The following is a 23,363-nucleotide window of genomic DNA, read 5'->3' as shown; positions in this document are numbered from 1 at the left end:
ATTTAAGATGTCTGCCATTCAAGCCAGCCACTACAAATGTACACAAATTAGATGAAATAATTTTTATTACATAAAATAATTTTTATTAACAATAACAAAGTACTAACATAAGCAATGACAATGTATAATTGTATGCATTCATTTTTCATGGAGTTGCAAAATGAAAGCATACTCCAATGTCCAATCCATATTCCATACAAGGCTATAGGCTATAGTAAAACTACAAATCCCAACATCAGGGGAATTTTACTCGACTAAACGAGCTTAAACAATCAACAATTAAAAGTAAAGTCTAGGAGCCAGCCATCAACAAAAAGTTATATAGCTTTGGTTCTGCTAATAATGTATGTATGTAGCTATATACCCATCCAATCAAAAAAAATATAGCTATGTCTGTAATTCCAAAATAGCTTGCTCCAATCCAACACCAAACCTTTTTTAAGTGCTGCAAGTCATTACATTGTCCTCTAGTCCTGCCACATCGATTTGCTCCTCAGTGTTCACAATAGCTGAATCACCAGCACCCTTTCTGCGCTTGTGTGGCTGATTCAAATCATTGTCCTTGATCTCCTCTAGGACATTCTCACCTGAATCACAATGCTTTGAAACTTCTGTCCCATCATCATCATTCACAGTCTCTATATTTTCATCATTTTTGTCATTGGACACTTCAGAACTCTCTTCTATCTCAGCCTCGCGGAGTAGGGTTTCTATCGCACTCATCATGTGTCTGTTAACCTATTGCAAAGGCCAAAAACAGCATAAATACAATCGCAAGATCACATACAAACTGTAAATTGCATATTTATGAATGCTCCTCTTTAGAAGATTTATTTCTAAATGTGAACACCACCTAATTAAACTTGCCAACTCTCCATTGAATCTCATTTCAAAGAAGGCCTAAGATTTTTCAGTGACTTTGGGTTAACAGAAAATAAAACAAATTAAGGGTTGGATTTGAAGTTATCCACATTTGGTGTCAAATATAAAACAAGAAGCAAAAACAGATAGTCAATGGCAATAACATCCACCTTCCTAATTAAAATAGTTTGGGAGTAAAATCAAATTCAAGCTTTCCCAAATACCATCACCAACAATATGCTCAGACAATTAGAAAGAGACATGATGTACTACCTCTGGGTTCTGAAGAAATTCAGCTATGTCAATTGAACATGAAGGGCATTTCATAACATTCTTCTGTGCTCGCAAGGTGCGCCCACCTTCGCTTCCCCTCTTTCTGATAAAGCTTTTGCCAGAAAAGGCACCCTCCAAACAGGATTTGCAGAAGTTGTGGCCACAAGGAGTTGTCACAGGGACGCTCAACACCTTGCGACACAAGAGGCATGCAAACTCTGCAAAATTGATGAATCAAGAAGCAAAATTATATCAACTTAAGAATCTCATACATAGTAATAACTGCAAAGGAATCAAATCAAAGTGGTTTAAGAGATGGTTAAAGTCTTTATAGGAAAGTCCAAGGCAACATGTACCTTTCATAAGCCTATCTCTCACTGGCTTGGTCTTGACTTTTCGTACAATTTTTATCTTTTCTGATATCCCATGTTCATACCTTATAGCATCCATTTTCTTGCTTGGTGGTGGGGGTCTCTTCCACATCCAGCATTCCTTTTCCTCCTGAAATGCATAAACAATAAAGGTGGAATTAAATTCAATGGAACAAAGAATATGCAAAATATCTAGGGCAAAACAAGTGATGATTATCTTGTCTTAACCTAGTAACCTAGTAGAAAGAAGGGGCAAATGAATCAATACCTCATAATGCAATAACATTTAGAATTTTAGATACAAGAAAAATAAACAGACCATAGTTTTGTACAACACCACTTACATCATAATCCCATGCTGCAGCTTTCTTCCTTTCAGTTACATCAATTGCCCCCTTCAACTCTTTAACCACTGGAAGTGGGTGTGGACGGTCTCCATGTTCATCACTGCAGATGAATGACCCAAAATAAGTTCAAGATTGCATGTATATGCGCTCACACAAAGACACACATTGATACAAGGAACCAACCTTGTCCATGGAGCTGGTTCATTGTCACATCTAACGAACAAATATCTGCAAACCAAGCAACCCTAACCCAAAAAGAGGACTCTTGAGGATCATTTTGGAGAAAGATAATCAATTCAATAGGGGAAAAATGTTAGGATCTATTAAATGTAATTAATTACAAGGATTTCCTAGTATCTTACTTGTATTCCCTTCTTACGCCAGCATTTCTCGATTCGATAAACTCCATCATACCTCACTCCGAATTGGGGTGCATAAGCAGATCGTTTTTCCTTGTGGGACCTGACAAAGATTGAGAACAACATGAACAAGGCAAAAATATTTACACAGAAGCACGAGACTCGGATGAAAGGCATGACCAAGACAATCCAAAAATATGAGCAAGCACGAGAATCAACTGAAAAATTAAACAGACTAAACCATTCATATTCACACAGTACGTCAACACAAATTAGAAGGAAACTTTGGGAGAAGAAATAAAAGCCAAGGCAATGAAATAAATTGATTTTATTGCATATAAGCATAAATAGATTTGGAATAATAAAAAAGCAATGTGGGTATCTTCTGGTGCATAGATTTGGTCAATCAATTACATGTGATGAAGGGGAATGATTATAAAAATGATTGACATAACTGACCTCACAACCCTAACAGGATAACCTTGTTGGCAACTCACTCTGAGGGCCTCATTCATGTTGTCAAACTTCTGGTCAAATGAATGTGTTTTGTTGGTGCGTTTGTTGCCACTAAGGTCCTTTCCACCACTGCAGACAAAACAACCACAAAGAAACTCAATCAACAGAGACATAGAAAACAAGCAAATGAGTATGCAAAGCAGTTAGTTACCTTCCAGTGTAGAGGAACCACTCTCCATGATCCTCGTCATCAACATAGCCACCTGAAAGTGCTACAGACTGAGCACCAAAACCCTTTTGACCAGCAATGCCCGCAACATGAGGGAAATGGGCGCCCCACTGCCTGCAATCCATTCTGTCCTCCCAAGTATCACCAACAAGAACCCCACGATTGTTCCTGGGATCATACTCAGCAGTGATTGGACCCAAAAAATCCGAAGGGATCGTCACAAAAATCTTACCACTGCACGCGTTGGCCTTGCCAGTCTTCTTCGCCCGCTCAGTGGTGAAGCAAGTGTCTGGAAGCTCGTCGTTTTTTCGAGAAACATACACCTTGGGCTGCGCCACCGCACCAACCATCCCCGTGGCCTTCATCTGCCTTGCCAAACGGATCGCAATGGCCAGCTGGTCGTTAATCCGAGGGTTTTCGGCCATCTTAGGTGGGATCTGACTGCGACAATTCGCACAGGTCCGCTTTGCCTGCCCAATCCACTTCTGGAAGCACTTCAAACAAAAGTTGTGACCACACGGCGTCTGCACACCCAACCAAAAAAAAAAAATCAGCTCCGAAAAATTGAATGGTGTGAACATTGACATGAGGAAGCAATCCAGAACAGAACAAACTAACCGTCACGGGTCTCTCCGGCAACTGCATGCAGATTGAGCAGTTCAGACTCCCATCGAAGATGTCCTTCTCTGCTTTGCCATTCTCCGCTGCTGCGAGTGGCTTCGAGGAGCGAGAAACGAGCTCCTGTCTCTTCTTTGCCTTCTCCTCGTCAGTGAGTGAGGTGTCCCCCTGAATCGCCCGGATCGCCGCCACTAAGCTGTCGGAGTTTCCGGCAACGGCAGGAGCCGATGCTTGAACAGGGGCAGGATCGGCACAGTCAGGGCACTCCCAAGTGCTGACCTCGGCCATGGTAGGAGGGCCGGTGCCGGCGGGGAGACAAGGCTGGTGCCACGGGGTATGGCAGGTCCGGCACGTGAGGCACTCGTGTGGTGGTGGTTTCTGCTTGCAGAGCATGCAGGCACCGTCGGAGTCGCACGGAAGTGCCTTGGAGTGGGCCATGTAGTGGTGTGTGACTGGCGAAAGAAAATAGTAGCGGGTGAAGAGAGAGAGTGTGAGAGACAGTGATAAAAAGACGGGATTTTATATTGTTGGGAAGGGAAGGGACTCTACTCTAATATTTACTATTTAGTATCATCCATTTTGGCGTACAAAGGAGGAGGGAACATTCTTTTTAAATTTTTATCCAATTTTCGCCTTTCCCTCTACTCTTGTTTTTTATTTTTATTTTTTGTCTTTTTCTTCTTCTTTTTTTCCAATAAAATATTGGTAACTTGCAAGATTGACTCATTGTGAAATGAATATGAATATGCACTACTAAATGGGGATATTCTTTTATAAACATAAATATAATGAAAATATATGTACCAGTAACTGATATTTATTTATAAATATGTATATTATAATAGGAATATAGTGGATTATGATTTAAACGTGTCGCAGTAAAAGTGTAACGGTTTGCATTGAATTACGTGTGAAAAAATAGCTACATTTTTTTAGCGGTATGTTAGTTTTTATATAGACAAGCATTACATAAAAAATTATTATAGAGGTATAGCGGTTTATTTTCACACGCAACTCAACGTCAATCGCTATTCTTTTACCGCAATTTACGTTTAAATTATAATCTACTGTACTCCAATCGCAGTTTTCTACTCAACGTCAATCGCTATTTTTTTACCGTAATTTACGTTTAAATCATAATTTACTGTACTCCAATCGCAGTTTATAGTAAATTATGATTTAGACGTAAATTGCGGTAAAAAATAGCGATTGACATTGAGTTGCGTGTGAAAATAAACTGCTACACCTTCTAACAATTTTGTATGTAATGCTTGTCTGTATAAAAACTAACATACCGCTAAAAAAGTGTAGCAATTTTTTCACACGCAACTCAACCTAAACCGTTACATTTCTACTACGGTTTACGTTTAAATCATAATCCACTATATTTCTATTATAGTTTCTATAGAAATAAAAAAAATATATTTATATCTTCAATGTATAAATGTTGTATTATGATAATATTAAAAAACAAATAATTTATTTTAGTAACTTACCCATCTTTTCACACAAAATAAATTCAACTAGATCCATAAGAGATGCATGAAGCAACCAAACAAGAGGTATTTACAATGAAATTTACATGGATTTTGAAGGTAAAATACTAAGGGATTGTTTGAGTGAGTTTTTGTTAAAAGATATTTTTTTTATTTTTTTTTAAATATGTTATTGAAAAAGTAAAAGTAATTTTATATTTAAATTTTATATTTTTATTTTTAATATTGGATTAACAATGGTATTTTTTTAAATTGTAAACTGCTATGGTATTGTCCGATTTTCAAGAAGTACAGAAATATCGGATCATCCGATTTTTAGGTACAAAAATCGGACCCTCAAACTCTCCGATTTGTGTTTAAAAAAAATTGGAGTACACAAATTGAACTGTTTGATTTGTGTTTTCCAAATTTTGTTAGTTTTTTAAACACAAATTTTTAAAATTTTTTTAAACACAAATCGAAGGGTCGGATTTATATACTTTTCATAATTTAAAAAAAAACTAAAAATTACAATATTAAAATATATCACTCATCTTATTTCCATATCTAAATTGGATATCTCGTAAAAAAAATCTTTTTATCTATTAATTATATTTCGGTATAACAATATAAAAGTACTTTTTTATTTATTTATTATATGAAAATCTTTTTTTTTAAGAAAAAAATATTTTAAAAAAATGTAAATTACAATTTCTCAAAAAAGATTTTTTTTTATTTTTCTAGTACTTTTATTTTTACTACTAGAAATTTATCAAACGCCTTAAAAAAATTCATTAAAAGAATTTTTTTTATCAAGATAATAACACTCAAACATGTACTAAAATTAATATAATTTGTTTTAAATTCAACTATATTAAAATATGATAAAATAACTAGATTGACAAATTAAAAATAATAATAAAAAATAATAAATTTTAATTTCATATATATATATATATATATATAATATGTGTGTGCAACTGTGCGCATTTTATATGGGGCAAAAGAAATTATGTTGCAAGAGATATTTTAATTTTTTTTGTAAGGGTAAAGTACTAAATTGGTCCCTTAGGTTTGGGCGTAATTTTGTTTTGTTCTTTAAGATTTAAAGTGTTCTATTTGAATCCAAAAAAGTTTCGTTTAGTATCAATTTAGTTCCCACAGTGAGGTCAAAATTAAATAATTAACAAAATGTCCTACATAACAACAGTACAAGAACAAAATCGATAATCTGGAGAACAAGTACAAGCTCCAGAGACATAAAATCAACCATTGATACATCAATACATTTATTTATTATTTTTTTATAATATAAATAAAATATTTTCTATAAAACTAAAGAAAATGATAAATAAATGTATTGATGCATCATGGTTGATTTTGTGCTTCTATAGCTTGTACTTGTTCGATGTTGTTATGTATGACATTTTGTTAATTATTTAATTTTGACCTCACTGTGGGACTAAATTGATACTAAATAAAACTTTTTTGAATTCAAATAGAACACTTTAAACTTTAAAGACCAAAACAGAATTACGAGACCTATAAGACCAATTTAGTACTTTACCTTTTTTGTTATTACTTATCCCAGAGATTGTCTTTGATTCGGTGAGGGAAAAAATAATTTGGATTTGACTACTAATAAGTGTCATTTATCTCTAGTTTAATTCTCATTAGCACAATATTAATATAGAAAACCAACGTAATATTTCCAACGAAAGATAACGTAACATCTCCAACAGTAAAGTCGCTGTGAAAATACTAAATAGTTTTAACATATTTGAACAATACCATATAGAATTAAAGCTTTGCAAAATTAGTAAACTTTTAGCCATAAAATTTTAAGATTTTTTTCCCTCTTTACCTATAGACTTGCCTTTTATGACGATAAATCTATTGACCCGTCTTAATTACAATGTACCTAATTCTATGTGATCAGTGGACTAGTGGAGCAATTATCTGAAATAAGATATATTGTAATAATAGAATTAATACTGAAGTTGGTTTCCCAATTTATATACGAATTTTAATTTAGTCTCTAAATTTTTAATTATTTTATTTAACGATTTACAAATATAATTTACATTAGTTTATGAGATAATTTTCTATATATAAACATTAATGCAAATACTAATATAGACGGTCAAATTTTACTTTAAAATTTATAAAATGACCGTTGTTTTAATTTTAAAACTCAAATAATCCCAAATGATAACATATTACTTGTTGTGGGAGGAAAAATATCAATATAGCACCACTTATAATTTTATTTTTTGAGTTGTTTGAGTGCTAAAATTAAAACCATGTCAATTTAAAGAGTGCGTGGTATCTGACTATTTATCTCAGCATTCTATTAATATTCGTGCCTCAAAAATTATCTCAAAAATTAATATAAATCATATTTACAAAATTTGAACACTAAATAGAAAGAATTAAAACTTTAAAGATTAAACTAAACCTCGCGTATAAATTTAGAAATTAAATTAAATATTATCTCGTAATCATAATAATAAATGGCAAAAGTTCTACAGATTTGTAAGACATTAAATTTATAAATAGTGTTCAAATCTGAGTAGATTTAGGGGTAACTACTTACTTTGAATAAACTAGTAATATCTTATTATTTTAAAAATTGCGTTTTTCAGTTTATGGAAAGTAGTAAATGTGTGGGAGAGAAATTGACAGAAAATAAATATTTCATATTTTCACATTTATGGTATATGAAAATTTGTTTCTTTACTAAAATGGTAATGGATAATAGATAGAAGATAATTTTGTTTACTAAAATATGACAAAAAGATAAAGATAGTTCTCGAATATTGTTGTTATTGTTGTTGTTGTTACAAAAATGATGAGTTATTAACTTATTATATTCCTCTAAAGTGTATATTATTAAGGTTTGAGCTGACAAAGTATATTTATAAACTATTCTTTATTAATTAATCGGATATTGAATACTCTACGAAACCAAAAATCTACTTCATATATGAAAAATATTTTGTACCTTATAATAATGTAATAAAATACAGTACATACCTGGTCGGAGAGATGCAGAAAAAATCAACGAGTGGTGTATGAACTTGCCAATAATGAAACCTATCAAAGCTCAGAAAACCATACTTGATTGTCACTTATTACAATATGGATTTAGTTTCCAAGTAATGCTAACAGATTTTTTTTTCAAAAACGGTTTTGGTCAACAACTGTTTTTAGGATAGTTGTTAAGAGAGGGAATAACAAAGTAGTTTTATTTATTTTTTTTATGTATTTTTACTGTTTTGAAAATACTTATTAACTAATTAAAATAAATTCATCTAATTATATATCATTACATCCACAAAGTATAAGAAACTTTTACACATGCAACTTCAATTATCTTTAAAAAAGATTTAAATTATGAAAAAAACAAATTGCAATTGTCGCTACAAACTATAATCAAAGGAATATTTCATAAAAAATTAAACAAATTTGTCAAAAAAAAAAAAACAGCTTTAGGAAAATACGTGACATTATATCTCCAGCAATATCGCGTCAAAAACAGCTTTCAAATCATGCAGCACAGGATTAAGAATCAGATCAATTTCATTTAGATATTAATGGATAATAACATACCAACCTCAAATAGACAAAGAAATTGAGGCACATAGTGATAATCGAAAGCACCAGGCTTTATTATCACTGATGAACAAACATGCTTGTAAGTGGCAAAATAATCTGAGTATCAATTAACATATAACACCATTGGTGTGTAAAAACTAAAAAGGTTTGTCAATGAAAGAGTCGAGGGCACGGATTTGCTAATTGTTACACATTTTATGCCGTGGATAATGTTGCTCTCGCTAAAATTAACTATACTTATTGAATATAGTGGATTATTAATTTATTATAGGACTTGGTTCGTAGTTCTTTTTCCTATGATTATGGAATTTTTTGACGTTCAGATTTTAAAGGTGTAATTTATATTTCTGGTATAATAGATATATATCATTATTTATATACAAGTTTGCATACACAGGTTTTTGTAATTTCGCTTCTACTTTGGTTTGGATTGCTGTGTTTCCTAATACTTCAAGTTTTAGGTATCGTTGTTATTAAAAAAAAAAAAAATCCTAAAAACAGCAGCACTTAAACCAAAACAGATCAAAAGGACATGAACATTTAATTACACCCTTGGATTTTTGAACATCGACATTCACGGTAAACACGCAATGCTGCTAGAGACGTAGAGTTAGTCTAAATGTGATTGGCTATCAGACTTTTGCAAGTTGGTGCATAGCGACATTTTTATTTATTTATTTGCAGTTTTTGTGGGTTTTTTAATTTTTCATTTTTTTAACTTATTTGAGGAGAATCTTTTGTCTTCATCTTACTTTTTTTTTTGAAGTAAACAAAAGCTCAACACAATAAGATGGAGCAACAGAAGTCTTCATCTTACTTTTAAATTAAATTTTCAGTCACTAATACAAGATTTTTTTATTCTTCACTAACAGCATAGTATTCGGTATTCACTTTTTTTCCTTTGTTTTTTGCTGATAAGAAAGCTAATTTTCTAAACTAAAGTGAAATTAAAATTAGAATAAGTATAGGGAACCAATGACCTAAGCGTACAATGTGTACAACTTAAATGTTCGCCTATTAAAATCAGAAATAACATATATTTTCACGTTTGATTTAACATATTAAAGTAAAATTAAATGTTCGCCTATTGGTGTGGAGGGCTGGAGGCCAAGTAATTGAGGGGTGGATAAGAGGGTTAAGTCACAAGTGCTATAAACTTGACTGAAGCATAAAGTGCACAAAACGAAATGAAACTAAACTGGTTTCTGGATATGTTAAAACAATAAGAAGATCAGTGAGGCAGGTTTTCCTTTTCCATGTTAAAAAGAATGAACACTTAACTATATTCCTGTTATCATTACATTATTCACTATATATACTAAAAAAGAATATAATGGTTTTACAAAAGAATTCAATGATATCATATGTAGAAGTAAGTAGATGGATCAGTTGCATTTGTTGTGTCTTTGCAAAGAATAGAGCGGGCTTCAATCACTGAGCGAGGAGGCTCAATATCCTTCTCATGCAATGCATTTCCTCGCAGTCTTTGCATCTGGGAAGCAAATGTGTCATCCAATATCTACAAACAAAGTCAAACACTTTTATCAGTTATTCAGTCTCAGTTACATTATTATAATAAAAACATAGTATGTAGTTAGTAGTTAAAGGATTGAGTTACCCCCAGAGCATAGCAAGACCCGTTGTACCATATCCTGTTTTCCTTCCTTCCTTCCAGAAACTTTAAAACAATCTAGCACAATTAATTAAAGTAGTGGCTTTAGACTTCAATTTATACATGAGTAGTCATGTCAAATGTGAGTTGTCAACACATGAATAAACCTTTCTGGTTGCTCACCTGTCCCATCCTATCCCATAATCCGCGGCAAATTGCTATAAAGATCTGGCTAGTAAAGACCTCATGCAGGTTGGATATGAAGTCAATGAGTTGTGAATTGAGCAGTTGCATTCTTTCACGCACTTCTGCCTCTCCATCTGCTTCTTTTGTTTCCTCAAGAATCTTCTTCAGACGTGTGCTCCGATTAGCTTGCAACTGAACAGTTTAAAATGTCAATTGTTGAGGTTAACTTTACGGCATCAATGTTCTATGATGCTATAGGATCACTTATGAACTGGATATTCTGAAAAATCTTACATTGTTGACGAGATTCCCTATTATTGCTTGCAAATAAGTTTTGTATTTGGTTCTCAAGAGAACGGTTATTCCATTCATTTGCTCCCCAAACAATGTTTTCTTATCCCCCATGACAGGTAGACAGGATGCCCATGACTTTAGGATGTCTTCCACTCTACAGTGTAGGACATCAAGAATCCTCTTGATGGTGTTAAAGAATATTCCCAACTGGATAAAAAAACCAAGCATTAAGATTTCTTTCTAAAGGTATAAATAAACAAATTGTAGACAGAAACAACCAAAACTAAGAGTATTCAAACTGAGTTTAAGTTCCGGGGAGGGTATGGACAAATTTATAAGCACACATAGAACTTACTTGATTAGGAAGCAAGTTGACAGTAGTTGATTGTCTTCTTGCTAGCTTTTGGACTTGCAAATGAAGCCTCTTCGGTATGCTGTCTTTCAAAGGGGTTAAGATATCACTGTATTGTTTCTCAAGGGATTTCATGATTGCTCTCTCTATATTTGCCACAGCCTTCAAAATATAATCCGAAAAAAATATGCAGAATCAAGGGATTATGCGAGTGAGACAGAAATGATTCCAAAGAGATCTTAAATGCAAATTGGCTTTATAGGATTTTTGGTCTTTAGAACCTTACATTTTCCAAGTAAAGTGAGTATTGAGGCCATCTATTGATTACCACTTCATACAGGATAAGGTTGTCTTTGATCTTCTCATACATTTGCTCTGCAAACGGGGATGTCGAATGGTTGGTGATTACTCCAGACCATGGCACCTGTATGTTTTTTATTGTAGTAAAGACGCTCATTTCATTTCTAAATGTTGTATGGTTTCCTTAGTCATTCATAATTCATAAAGTAACTAAAAAATTGCTACCTTTTCTGCTTTACAACAATCAAGTAAACTGAGTTGCATATCCTGGATCCACACCATGATGTAATTGTGGAACAAATTTCTGGAGTCTACACCCCCCTGCACAGGACTAAAACAAACATAAAGAAATGTTGCATGTGAGAGAAATGATATTGCAATTTGTGGAGGCTTCAAATGCTGTTCACTATTGTACTTGTAAGTGCACTGCCAGAGAAGTTTCTTAGACAAACCTTATATTCCACGACTCAAGGTGCCGTTCAAAGTCGGCGGTTGCAGTTAGAAGCTCATTCACATGCGCCTGTGGACAAGACGGTGGCCATGCAGAAAGAAAAGTTCTCAGCCTGTTACACAGCTCAGTGCTGTAAACGGCTGCTGTGATGTTTGTCAGGTCAATTGAACTGAAAATTGGACTACAGATGTCAGAAATTCTATTAAGTAATCAAAAGAAATTATTGCTCGGGAGTAAATATGGCTATAGTTTAAGAAGAGAAACGATGAAGAATAATTGTCTCAAAAGGCACGAGATAAAATTCCGATAAACCAAGAGAAATCTGTGCAAAATCTAGTCAGTACCATAAAGAAACATTTCCAAATAGTAGTACAACAATGGAAAAATAGGAAAGAAAATGTATTGTTGATTAGTTTCTGTAAAGAAATTAGATGAATACCTAGGAAATATATGCTGGCCGTTGATCGTATGCTGGCTGTGGATCTCTATATCTGCTTGAATTTCATTTCTTATAGAAACACAAAGGTTTTTCATCTTTAGGTATGCAGTTGAGATCGTGATGGTATCCATTAGGTAACCCTCAGTGGTGCTTGACACAAACTCGTCGGTCTCCATCATGTGTTTTCTACACCTTTTTCTTGCAGCAGTCTGTCAACGAAAAAGAGTTATTTAATGTGCTAACATTGCATAAACGATCCAGAAAAGCATTTTACTTTTGTATGAGCTGTTATTTTAATCTTTGTATACTATATTATCTAACTTATTGGCCTGAGAAAAGTTGGAGCTGAAAGGATACAACTTCCATGGAAAAGCAAGCTTCATACAGAGTTTGCTGTTCAAGGATAGTGCTGAATCTTATTCATGAATAAATGCTTGAATTCACACCAAGGCTAAAAGAGCATCAGTCTTCAATAATAATGACATATAAAATTACCTGCAAATAGTTTCTTAGAATAGTTTGAGCATCTAGAGATAGTATATCATGAAGACTGCTGTAGACTTGTATGGCAGGATACAGAGCTGGTGCTGCAGAACAGGATGCTGGACCAAAATGTTCAGTTAAACCTGATGGTGAGCTCTCATCAAGTGATTTATAATTCTCGAAAACTGTAGCCAGAAGACTTTCTATTTGAGTTTCACAGTCCAAAAGTAGGCTTCTCTGTGAAAATGGATTAAGAAATTGTTAACTGATTCTCCATTTACAAACAGGAGGTTACATTATAACAATGTTATAAACTGTAAATTAATTAGGATCAATATTAGATGAGAAGAAATGAAGAACTTCTGTCTGGGAGGATATATTATTCTTCCCCAAAGCATTTCCGCTGTGCGCAATTACGATATATATTTTTTTTATGTAATAGTTTGCATAAACCCTCTCAACCACCTATGTCATTTCAAGGATTTCTAATGAATGCCAGTAAACCAGACTAACTTAAATCATATAAGTGCTTGCTCATTGTTGAAACTTGAGAGAATTTTTACCTCCTGCCTGGTCAATCTCCTCTCACTTCTGGCCTTTATTAAGGGTTCAAGCAACTCTTTCACAAGCTCCAGGCAGTCCTTGGTTGGAGTTGCCACATGCATTACATGTAATAGATATCTACAAGAGATTGGTGGTAAGCAAAAGTGATTTGAGAAATAATGAGAAGAAAAGAGTAACTTAGCTAACTGTATGTGGGTACCTCAACTTGGCATAAGAGTCAGAAACTCCATAGTAGTCTGCAAATGTTTCTAACAACCACTTCCATGGCCCATCCAGTCGCAAGTTTCTGCAGTGGAAATGCTGTGCACGCATAGCACCCTCCAACAATAAATCATAAGCTTGAGTTTCCACCACAGTTGAACTCTGCAACAAGAAATAAATTAATATGAGACTGGCCAGAAGTAGTTAGAATTGACCATCTTGGTTGTTACTAGCCAAAATTAAGACAATCATATAATTAAAACCATGTTGTCCTGTTTGAAAAAATTCCAACTAGTAATGGTATGAGCAAAGTTAAAAATATTTTCTCTTTTGATAAGTACACTGAAACCTCGGTCACATAGAACAGATATGTATGATTCTTGATAATAAATCTCAGAGAGGGAAAATTCCGATTTGATTCCTTAATAACTTTAAAGATATATTCTACTAATAACTGTTATGTCCTTTTCTCAATGCAATTCTTATCTTAATATTATTCATTCTTCTTTCATCAGTGAACTTAAAAACTTCTGTTTGGTTGAGTTAGAACCTTTATTTGATTGTTTTCATCACTTGTCATTGTGCTGCTAATGGAAAGCTGAATCTTGCCAACACATTCTTGTTCATCATGATATATTGGCCACCATCGAATTTTGTCACTCTGCATACAGATACATTACATGTCATGTATGTGGGTGGTGTAAAAGAGAAGAATAATATTTACAGATGATATAGCAATAGAGAGCTTACAGGATTATCACTGAGGGATGAAATTGGGATTCTGGCTTGACCATGGACTGCCTTTTTTGAATCTTGGACTTCAACAACTAGGACATCCCCTTGGTTCTCTGGGAAACTGAATTTACATGCCAGTGTAAGATCTTTTAACATTATTGATAACATTACATGTACTATGAGCTGAAAATCTCCAGATCAAGCATAGAAATACATTACTGCATACTGGTATCAGAAGGCAGAGCATAATGATTATTGTATGATTTTTAACTATTCAGATTAATCAATCCAACAAAGTTTCTTCATCAGTTGTCATGATTCTAGATCCTGCTAAGATGCATTTGCAAAACATTCATAGACTACAATATTTCGCTAGTTTCCTAACAGTAGGACAATTACAAACATTTGTCCCAATTAATCAAGAAAAAAAAAAAAAAATCAAACTTACAAATCATGGTAGTCTCCAGTTCCAGGGTGTAGAAAAATTGCAGAACTTGGCTCTGCTTCATTTGCTTCTGATGTACTCTGAAGTTGGATTAAGCAAGATAGTGGCTCTACAAGAACAAGAAGGGGAGCGTCAACTCATTATGCAATAGTAGGGTTAATGTACTTACACGCACGAACATAATAATTTAGAAAGCTCAAGTATTCAGTGGAGGGTAAAGAATGATTCCTAAATGCTTAATGTTTAGCAAACATTAAGCATTTAGGAGTCATGCAAACATTAAGCATTTAGGAATCATTCTTTTCCAAGAGATATCTATCAGTTTAGCAAACAGTGTCCATCTTGAGGCCAAGAGATATCTAAACTGTAGAGTGAGAATAGTTATAGAAATCTTCCAGAAGAAGTACTAACCTTCTAATCCCATTGAGGATGAGGCTGACTTCATAGAATTTATGCCACTTTTCACGAATGATGAAACATGCCGGACGTATTCCATCCCAGCTTGTACGTAGATTGAACCTCTCTGTGAACTAGTGATTTGAAGTTTGCGTCTTGGTATAATGCGAAGTTTCCTCACTGCATTTATTCATATAGCACATCAGGTGATATGATTCTGAATTGCAATGTTGGAAGAAGATCAATATCATGAACGCATAATTGGATAAGTGAACTATATGATTCTGCTTAGATGTATAATTACCTTCCACTCTTATTTTGCCTACAACCTTCTTCATCTTCAGGGGAAATGTTTGTTCTGAATTCCTTGCATTTATGCCTTCAGTTTGTTTTGCTTTTACACCTCGAGGTTGCAACAAGAAGTCATGCAATCTATAGAATTCAAGGGACAAGATAAATGATTCAGGGCGATAGATGAAGGCAATGAAGCATAAATTTTAAAATGAAATGGAACCCACCCAAAGGCACTTCGAAGAGCCAGGCACTCATCTTTCAAAAACTCTGGTGCCTCAGTGCAGCCTCTTGCCCATGCTTGCAGGCACAAGCGTATGCAGGCATCATAAGTGATAAGGGTTTGCCAGGCATATTGACTATTGCAACTGCTGAAATAACATGGAAAGGAACAGTGTGCATTAGGCCCAGATTTTCAAAGCATTAATCTGGGAACGAATCTCAGGTTTGTTTTACTTGAATAAGAGTTCATACTCAGCTAAAAAAAATCAAGGTTTGTTTCAAAAGAAGGTAATGATGTGTGTTTATATTTTACTTTGCTGATATATAAAGTTTTACATAAGTGCATGAAGTTAAGGTTGACAGCACCTGGTGTTGTAATATGCTAAGTGAGGAGTCTGTCTTTCAGTGTCCTCTGTGATAGTTCTGTCTAGTCTGCACAGTTAAGCATCAAATGGACAATGTAATTCGGAAGGAAAGACAAGGGAAAAAATGGAAAGAAAGAAAGAAAGGGGGGCAATTGAAGGCAGCCATAGTTGGCAATAGAAGTACCTTTGAGCAAAGTCAGTGGTGGCTTTTACATTGCTGGGTTTTTGCTCAATTGAACATTCACTTCTCCCACCCACAGATTCTCTGGATGGCAAAGAGTCATTTTGTTCATTCATTGGGGAGCCCTTGGAGAATCTCTCAAGTTGAGGTGGAAAATCAGCATCAATAATAGGAGGAGCACTTGGAGGAGTAGCAAACTCAACTGAATCATCAAGACAATTGAGACTGCGCAGGTGAACCTGCTTGTGAAGGTGAACTCCTCCTGCAGCAGGTGTGAGCTTCTTCTGAACACCGAGAGTATTGGGAAGTTGAAGTGTCAGGTTCTGATTGGCCAAACCTTTCTTGAGGATGCCATTGGAGCGTTGGGGTTTAGGGAGTTTACATCCAAAGAGTTCATCCTCATCGTAGTAGTGTGAGATTGGCCTCTCCAAGTAATCCAAGTTGCTTGGAGCAGAGAGTTCTTCATCAGAAGAGTCGGCATCGTCGGGCAGTGAAACAGTGCTTTCATCAGTGTCATCCCCGACGGAAAAGGCAACGTTTCGAGGGGTGAGCAAGGCAGTATGGAACTTGAGCGGAGGAAGCACAGGAGAGTTGAGAACGGGAGATCTTGGGAATCTCTCACTGACGATTCTTCTCTCAGATAGAGGAGACCGTGTGGGAGCATCAGGCTCAGCCTCAGGCTTAGAGTCTTCCACTTTCGATCCCTTTGGATTGATTCAAAATGAGATGAGATGGAGCAAAAGACAAAGCAAAAGAGGAAAGCAGAAGGAATCAGAATCCACATAAAGAAAGAACAAGAATTCAAAATGCAAAAGCACACAAAGGAGGAGGAGCGAACCTGCTTGATCCATTGAATGGCGGTGTCGTCCAGACCTTCGGTGAACATCATGAGAGAGAGAGAGAGAATCAACTGTACAGAAGCAATTACTAGCAAGTCTCGAGATCGAGAGCAAGAGAGCGTGTATAGAAAGGAAGTAGCTCCCTACTAGCTAGCTCCACCTTATACGACTCACAACGGCTAGTTTCCATAATTCTCCATTTCAAACTAAGGAAACTTTTTTCCCCCAATAATTTAATTTAAAATACCATTTGGACATCATTTTATACCACAAACCCAAGCCTAAATATTTCATTCATTTTATGAGAACATCGAAGCCCATAATTATTATTATTTCATGTCATTCATTTTTCTCTTCCCGTTTTTTCCTTCTGTGCTATAGTAGCTTAATTAATTATGAATAACAAAGTTGAAGGAAACGGGAATTCCAGCAATGAATGCTCAATCTCCCTAAGAAGCTTCTAAATTAATATTCTTGCATAAAATAAATGTACACTACTAGTTGGTTGTGCATGTGTTATTAATGAACTCTATATCTTTTTTTAATCATGAAATTAAACATTAACATGTTTATGTCTACTAGTGCAGTATGTAATTTTGAGTAGTAGAGAGGCCATATTTTGCTATCGTTGACAAATAGATTGAAAAATCAAATGCAGCAGCAGCCGGAGTTGGTTTTATCTACGAAGGCGACAAACGCATATGGTATACCCGGTCAACCATGTGAGCGTGCTCTGCTTTTTTGGAGTGAATTTCCTTTGTTTAGTTTAAGAAGAAAATTTTGAAACGATCTCTCAGTTTATTTACATACCTTTTTCAAGCTAGTTGATTGATTTAGTCTCTGAGGTAGAGTAACTAAATAAAAAACTAAAATGATTAAACATAGAGTGAGGAATAATTACCAACTCTATCTGAATTGTTCAACAGAGTATTCGTGAAAGTAATCTCCCACCTACTCGTTTCGTTTCAGCTTGCTCCTCGTGCACGGCAGTCACTACTCACTCACCAACCAAAATAATGTTTCTCTATTTAAACATTTCATAACGAAGCTGAATTGTTTAGGAAGGAAGATGGCGGGCAAGCAAATTGTTTCCTCTGACCCCCTGAGCTGGGGCCTAGCAGCGGATTCACTCAAGGGCAGCCACTTTCATGAGGTCAAACGCATGGTGGCGGAGTACCGGAAGTCCACCCTATGCATGGGAGCAGGGGAGCCCCTAACCGTGTCGCAGGTGGCTGCCGTTGCCAAGCGTGAGTCTCAAGTCAAGGTGGAGCTCTCTGAGTCTGCGAGGGCAGGCGTCGAGGCCAGCTGCCAGTGGATCATGGACAGCGTTGAGAAAGGCATTACCATCTATGGTGTTACTACTGGCTTTGGTGCTGCCTCCAACAGAAAAACCGATCAGGGACTTGCCCTTCAGAAAGAGATGGTTAGGTAAGATTTTTCTGTTCTTGTTAATTAAATGATGGATGCATATATATGAATGCCTTGCTAATATTGTTCCTCTGGGTGATTTTTGCACAGGTTTTTGAATTGTGCAATATTTGGCCATGAAAGTGAGTTATCCCATACCCTGCCAAAATCAGCAGCCAGAGCAGCAATGCTTGTGAGGGTCAACACCCTTCTTCAGGGGTACTCTGGTATCAGATTTGAAATCTTAGAAGCTATCACCAAACTCCTCAACAACAATGTCACCCCCTTATTGCCATTACGCGGTACCATTACTGCTTCTGGCGATCTGATTCCTCTCTCCTACATTGCTGCATTGCTAACTGGCCGGCAAAACTCCAAAGCCCTCGGACCCTCTGGAGAGTCCCTTGATGCAAAGGAAGCTTTCCATTTAGCAGGTCTGCATTCTGGGTTCTTTGAGCTGAAACCCAAAGAAGGACTTGCCCTCGTAAATGGCACCGCCGTGGGGTCTAGTGTAGCTTCTGTGGTGCTCTTTGAGGCAAACATCTTAGCTTTATTGTCTGAAATTTTGTCAGCAGTTTTCACCGAAGTTATGCAGGGGAATCCAGAATTTACACATCATCTGATACATAAGCTGAAGTACCATCCTGGCCAAATTGAAGCTGCTGCTATTATGGAGCACATCTTAGAGGGTAGCTCTTACATCAAACAAGCCAGAATGCAACAGCCAGATCCATTGCAGAAGCCTAAAAAAGATCGTTATGCTCTCCAAACTTCTCCTCAGTGGCTTGGTCCACAGATTGAAGTCATCAGGTATTCGACTAAATCAATTGAGAGGGAAATAAACTCTGTCAACGACAATCCTTTGATTGATGTCACTAGTAGCAAGGCTTTGAATGGTGGCAATTTTCAAGGCACCCCAATTGGAGTTTCGATGGATAATGCACGTTTAGCTGTTGCTTCAATTGGCAAACTCATCTTTGCCCAATTTACCGAGCTAGTCAATGACTCGTATAACAACGGTTTGCCATCGAATCTCTCTGTCGGCAGAAATCCGAGTCTGGATTATGGTTTTAAGGCATCTGAGGTTGCCATGGCTGCTTATTGCTCTGAACTTCAATATCTGGCAAACCCAGTAACCAACCACGTGCAAAGTGCTGAGCAACATAACCAAGATGTGAATTCCTTGGGGTTAATTTCTGCTTGGAAAACCGTAGAAGCTGTCGAGATATTGAAGCTAATGTGCTCCACGTATTTGGTTGCGCTTTGCCAAGCTATTGACTTGAGGCATTTGGAGGAAATTTTCAAGAGCACAATCAAGGATACTATAAGCGGAGTTGCAAAGAAGACATTAAGCACGAATTTGTTTGGATCATGTGAGAGAGATTTGCTCAAAGTAGTTGATAGAGAATATGTATTCTCCTATATTGATGATCCCTTCAATGTTAGGTATCCATTGATGCCAAAATTGAAACAAATACTTTATGAGGAAGCACAAGCGAGTGCCATCAGCGGGAAGAAAAATGCGAGCGTAGTTTTTGAGGAAATTGGAGCTTTTGAGAATGAGTTGAAGAGTATGTTACCAAATGAGGTTGAAAGTGCAAGGGTGGCCTATGAGAATGGGAATCCAACAGTTCCAGATAGAATTGCAAAAAGCAGATCATACCCATTGTATAAGTTTGTGAGGGAGGAGCTTGGAATAGGGTTGCTCACTGGGGAGAAGACTGCCTCACCAGACAAAGAATTCGAGAAAGTATTTACAGCAATTTGTCAAGGAAAGATTTTTGACTCCATTCTAGACTGCCTCAAAGAATGGAACGGGGTTCCTGTCTCAGTTTTCTAGCTTTCCAGTTTGTACTTGTCACTAGTGTTGAATTTAGTTTAACTATCAAATAAAGACGTCTCTATCCACGCAAATGTATGATTTTAATTTCTAATAGCAAGAAAATAAAAATTGTTTCAAGTATGAAGAATTAGACAAAAAGAGAAGGTCAATCAATCTTGACGGATGAGAAGAGATAGTGGACAAAGTAGAAGGAGACAAGGAAGCCAATGGTGCCAGTGGCGAGCATGATTGCAAGTGCCATGAGAAGTGAATATCCAAGATAAAGCATAGCGGAGACAGGTCCACTGAGACTCTGAAGATCGAAAACCAGGTAGTTTATGGAGTACATGAAGACGTACAAACACACAGAACCCGATGCAAAGAACGCCTTCCACCACCACTTCCAATCTTCCACACACAGATGCATGTACGTCAGCACCACTGACACTTCTGCACACACCATCACCAGCAATAGCATTACTATCAATAAGAATCCAAACACGTAATAGAACCTGCCTAGCCATATACTCGACATGATAAAGAACAGCTCTATGAACAAGGTTCCAAATGGGAGGCTCCCTGCTCCCACTACCAGAATCCACGATGGATATTTTCCTCCTGGAATTTCCCTTGCAATCTGATTCGTTCTAACCGGATACTCGATTTCCTTCGCTCTCGTCCCCAGAAATCCTCCCACAAGGGTGAGCGGCACTGAGATGCAGAACCACAGGAAGAGCAGCTTAAAATACAAGGAAATGGGAATAGCGCCAGTGCTCTTGCTGCCCCACAAAAGAAAGTTGATTGCAGTTAGAATCACGAAAGCAATTCCTGGAAAGAAGCATGCAGCAAACCACGAAATCCGCCACCACCCTTGCGTTGTTCCCTTGATGGTCCTCCACACTCGCACACTCATATCCAGCGCCGATTCCCAAGAACAGATATAGAATTATCATCCCCGTTAGCAGCATCCCCCTAGAAGCTGGAGACATGAACCCAAACGCCGCAAACACAATGGTAACGGCAGCCATGCCAAGAATCTGGACCCCATCGCCAACCATCACGCACAGAAGCGTCGCGTGTTCAGGCTCCCTGAATACATCCCCCACAACTAGCTTCCATCCGGAGAGCTCCTCGTTCATTTGAGCTTGAGCCTCTTTGTCCAGTTCCTCGTACCTGGTCAAGTCCCTCCTGACGGTTCTCAAGAAGATCACGAAGACAATGCCGGCGAGGAAAAAGATGACCATGAGTGAGTTGAAGATGGAGAACCAGTGCACCCTGTCACCATCCATCTTCAAATAAGCGTCCCAACGCGACGGCCATCTTATGTCGCTCTTGACAAACTCAACCTCGTAGGTGAATGATACCCTCTCGTTCTCACTGATTATTTGGTACTTGCTTAGGCCCGTGGGGCAAGTGATGGTGGAGATGTTATCATACATGTGAAGCTTTGTCATGAGTTGGGGATCGCGTTTGATGCTGCAAGGAGCCACTTGAAAGCCAACAATCTGATATCCCGGCGGGGATGATGGCTTGTCGTTCTTGTCAGGGTCGGCGGCAATGACTCCCAGACCTCCCTCCCCGGTGCCAATAATTTCAAGATCGCCCCCTTGGTATTCATGGACCAAGACGGTGAACCTGAGATGGTTGATGATGTAGTCGGCGGTGGCGTCCGGGGGCGTGTAGCCGACGGGGAAGCCTGTCCACTGGATTTGAACCCCGTTTTGAATGGCAAACCTCATGGCAGGGAGATTGTCAAGGATCATGTTGACCTGATACAAATCGCGAGTTCTCTGTTTGAGGAGCTTGACTTCCTTTTCGTTCAAGGGAGGTGTAGTGCAGAGGTAAAGCGACTCGTTGATATTCATGCGGAAACGATAGGGAGAGTTGTCGATCTGATCTCCCATAAGAAGCTCTCCGATATTCTCAGCACTTTTCTTGATGCCGCCTCTGGGCTTGCAATAAGGGAGACTGTAGTAGCTGAATGGAAGCTCCGTCTCGATGGACGTCATTGAATTCACTTTCCCATATATCTCATCTCCATTTGAGTATGTGTGCATGTACGTTCCCGGCAGATAGAATCCATTCGTCCTTTCAACACAAACCCAAACCCAAACCCAAACCCAATTCCAGTACATCGACCACCCTTTTCTCACATTTGCTAACTCCATTTGCATTTCTTTCACAACACCATCAATTCTGTAACACAAGACAATTATATATCAACATTCTAACATGCTAAATCCACATATACATATACGTATTCAATATTCTCTATCCATAAACTTTAAAGACTGTAATGTCGAAATTCTAAAATCTGATCCGTTAGTTGCGAACGAGAAATCAACATGAAAAACCGTTCTATATATGTACGTACACACAGTCGCATTTGATCCGGGATAATTTCAGCAAAAATCGTAGGAAGTAGCAAGAACAAACACAAATTTTCAATGACAGAGAAAGAGACATGAATGGAGATATGACTAACCATGGAGTTTGGCGAAGGAGATCTCACACAACAGATTATTAGAAGCTAAGTAAGAACCAAATCCAAAGCGAAATCACAACGAAGAACCATTGCAGGTTTGCAGCAACACAAAAGATGTCTGTATACGTGGATCAACACCACTTACGCTATCTTATTTAAATAAATAAAATTGTCTCGCCTAATTTTATGCTACTACTTGCCACGTATTTGTAATGCTTTTGAAAAATAAAAGACAGAAACTGGATTATTTATTTAGATCTTCTAAACAGTATACTTTCTTTGTCACCAAAAATATTATTGAAAATACCAAAGAAAAAGGTACACTTTTCTGCTTATTTAAAATTTTTTCTATTTTTACACTCAGACACCGCTTATTGGCAAATCCCTTTTTATTTATCAAATTATGCCCCAATCAATTGGTAAAATTGTAAAAGACAAAAGTTTTTACCTTTTCTGATTTTAATTTCTACTAGTTAACTAATTTATATTGTTTAAAAAAAAAGCCTAATTTATATAAAGACAAAAAAAAAATGAAGAATGCTAACATTTTCAGAAGTTATAAAGCATAATTTTATCTTCAAACTAAAATGGACCTCCTTGGCGGCAAATATATGATACTTGTGACTTGATGCCTTGATGGCATTTCATATTTCTGTAGTTGGGCTGAACACTAACAGACAGTTGAA

General features: G+C 36.7%; 3 protein-coding genes and 1 pseudogene across 6 annotated transcripts; 1 reads left to right on the top strand and 3 right to left on the bottom strand.

Annotated features, from left to right (window-relative positions):
• Positions 1–115: 115 nt before the first annotated feature.
• On the bottom strand, positions 116–4,095 carry LOC107609234 (E3 ubiquitin-protein ligase ORTHRUS 2). Its single transcript, XM_016311116.3, has 9 exons — positions 3,515–4,095; positions 2,879–3,420; positions 2,671–2,796; positions 2,215–2,314; positions 2,036–2,097; positions 1,850–1,952; positions 1,491–1,635; positions 1,135–1,352; positions 116–738 (listed from the first exon to the last, which is right to left on the bottom strand). The coding sequence occupies exons 1-9, from the start codon at positions 3,950–3,952 to the stop codon at positions 439–441; spliced, it is 2,034 nt and encodes a 677-aa protein (XP_016166602.2). The 5' UTR covers positions 3,953–4,095; the 3' UTR covers positions 116–438.
• Positions 4,096–9,821: 5,726 nt separating this feature from the next.
• Positions 9,822–17,198, bottom strand: LOC107608850 (portal protein). 3 transcript variants are annotated; one of them, XM_088493604.1, is made up of 22 exons: positions 16,963–17,198; positions 16,462–16,828; positions 16,128–16,386; positions 15,945–16,010; positions 15,584–15,724; positions 15,370–15,497; positions 15,081–15,245; positions 14,673–14,778; positions 14,240–14,345; positions 14,040–14,150; positions 13,488–13,651; positions 13,288–13,405; positions 12,737–12,961; positions 12,242–12,450; positions 11,804–11,971; positions 11,577–11,682; positions 11,338–11,475; positions 11,055–11,213; positions 10,700–10,906; positions 10,403–10,597; positions 10,226–10,297; positions 9,822–10,126 (listed from the first exon to the last, which is right to left on the bottom strand). In XM_088493604.1, the coding sequence occupies exons 1-22, from the start codon at positions 17,011–17,013 to the stop codon at positions 9,968–9,970; spliced, it is 3,420 nt and encodes a 1,139-aa protein (XP_088349730.1). In that variant the 5' UTR covers positions 17,014–17,198; the 3' UTR covers positions 9,822–9,967. The 3 variants fall into 3 exon arrangements, with proteins under 3 accessions (XP_088349730.1, XP_016166087.1, XP_016166088.1); XM_016310601.3 differs by having other exon boundaries at positions 15,584–15,727; positions 16,128–16,828; positions 16,963–17,146; XM_016310602.3 differs by having other exon boundaries at positions 16,128–16,828; positions 16,963–17,146.
• Positions 17,199–17,767: 569 nt separating this feature from the next.
• Positions 17,768–20,330, top strand: LOC107608851 (phenylalanine ammonia-lyase class 3). Its single transcript, XM_016310603.3, has 2 exons — positions 17,768–18,391; positions 18,482–20,330. The coding sequence occupies exons 1-2, from the start codon at positions 18,033–18,035 to the stop codon at positions 20,208–20,210; spliced, it is 2,088 nt and encodes a 695-aa protein (XP_016166089.1). The 5' UTR covers positions 17,768–18,032; the 3' UTR covers positions 20,211–20,330.
• LOC107608852 (transmembrane 9 superfamily member 12 pseudogene) lies at positions 20,275–22,793 on the bottom strand (annotated as a pseudogene). Its single transcript, XR_015892211.1, has 2 exons — positions 22,678–22,793; positions 20,275–22,388 (listed from the first exon to the last, which is right to left on the bottom strand). The product of XR_015892211.1 is annotated as a transmembrane 9 superfamily member 12 pseudogene (transcript).
• Positions 22,794–23,363: the final 570 nt, after the last annotated feature.

The sequence above is a fragment of the Arachis ipaensis genome, chromosome B7 (genome assembly GCF_059453495.1).
Source record: "Arachis ipaensis isolate K30076 ecotype BB chromosome B7, ASM5945349v1, whole genome shotgun sequence".
Taxonomy (NCBI): domain Eukaryota; kingdom Viridiplantae; phylum Streptophyta; class Magnoliopsida; order Fabales; family Fabaceae; genus Arachis; species Arachis ipaensis.
This window is presented reverse-complemented; position numbering and strand designations above follow the sequence as displayed.

Coding starts and splice junctions, on each gene's coding strand:
- LOC107609234 (XM_016311116.3), bottom strand. CDS start 3,952: ATGGCCCACTCCAAGGCACTTCCGTGCGACTCCGACGGTGCCTGCATG. Junction 2,797..2,878: donor TGGTTCCTCTACACTGGAAG/GTAACTAACTGC, acceptor TTTTGTCTGCAG/TGGTGGAAAGGACCTTAGTG. Junction 2,098..2,214: donor GGCGTAAGAAGGGAATACAA/GTAAGATACTAG, acceptor TTTTTGGGTTAG/GGTTGCTTGGTTTGCAGATA.
- LOC107608850 (XM_016310601.3), bottom strand. CDS start 17,013: ATGATGTTCACCGAAGGTCTGGACGACACCGCCATTCAATGGATCAAG. Junction 15,246..15,369: donor AGGCAAAATAAGAGTGGAAG/GTAATTATACAT, acceptor GAATAAATGCAG/TGAGGAAACTTCGCATTATA. Junction 10,298..10,402: donor TATGGGATAGGATGGGACAG/GTGAGCAACCAG, acceptor TAATTGTGCTAG/ATTGTTTTAAAGTTTCTGGA.
- LOC107608851 (XM_016310603.3), top strand. CDS start 18,033: ATGGCGGGCAAGCAAATTGTTTCCTCTGACCCCCTGAGCTGGGGCCTA. Junction 18,392..18,481: donor CTTCAGAAAGAGATGGTTAG/GTAAGATTTTTC, acceptor ATTTTTGCACAG/GTTTTTGAATTGTGCAATAT.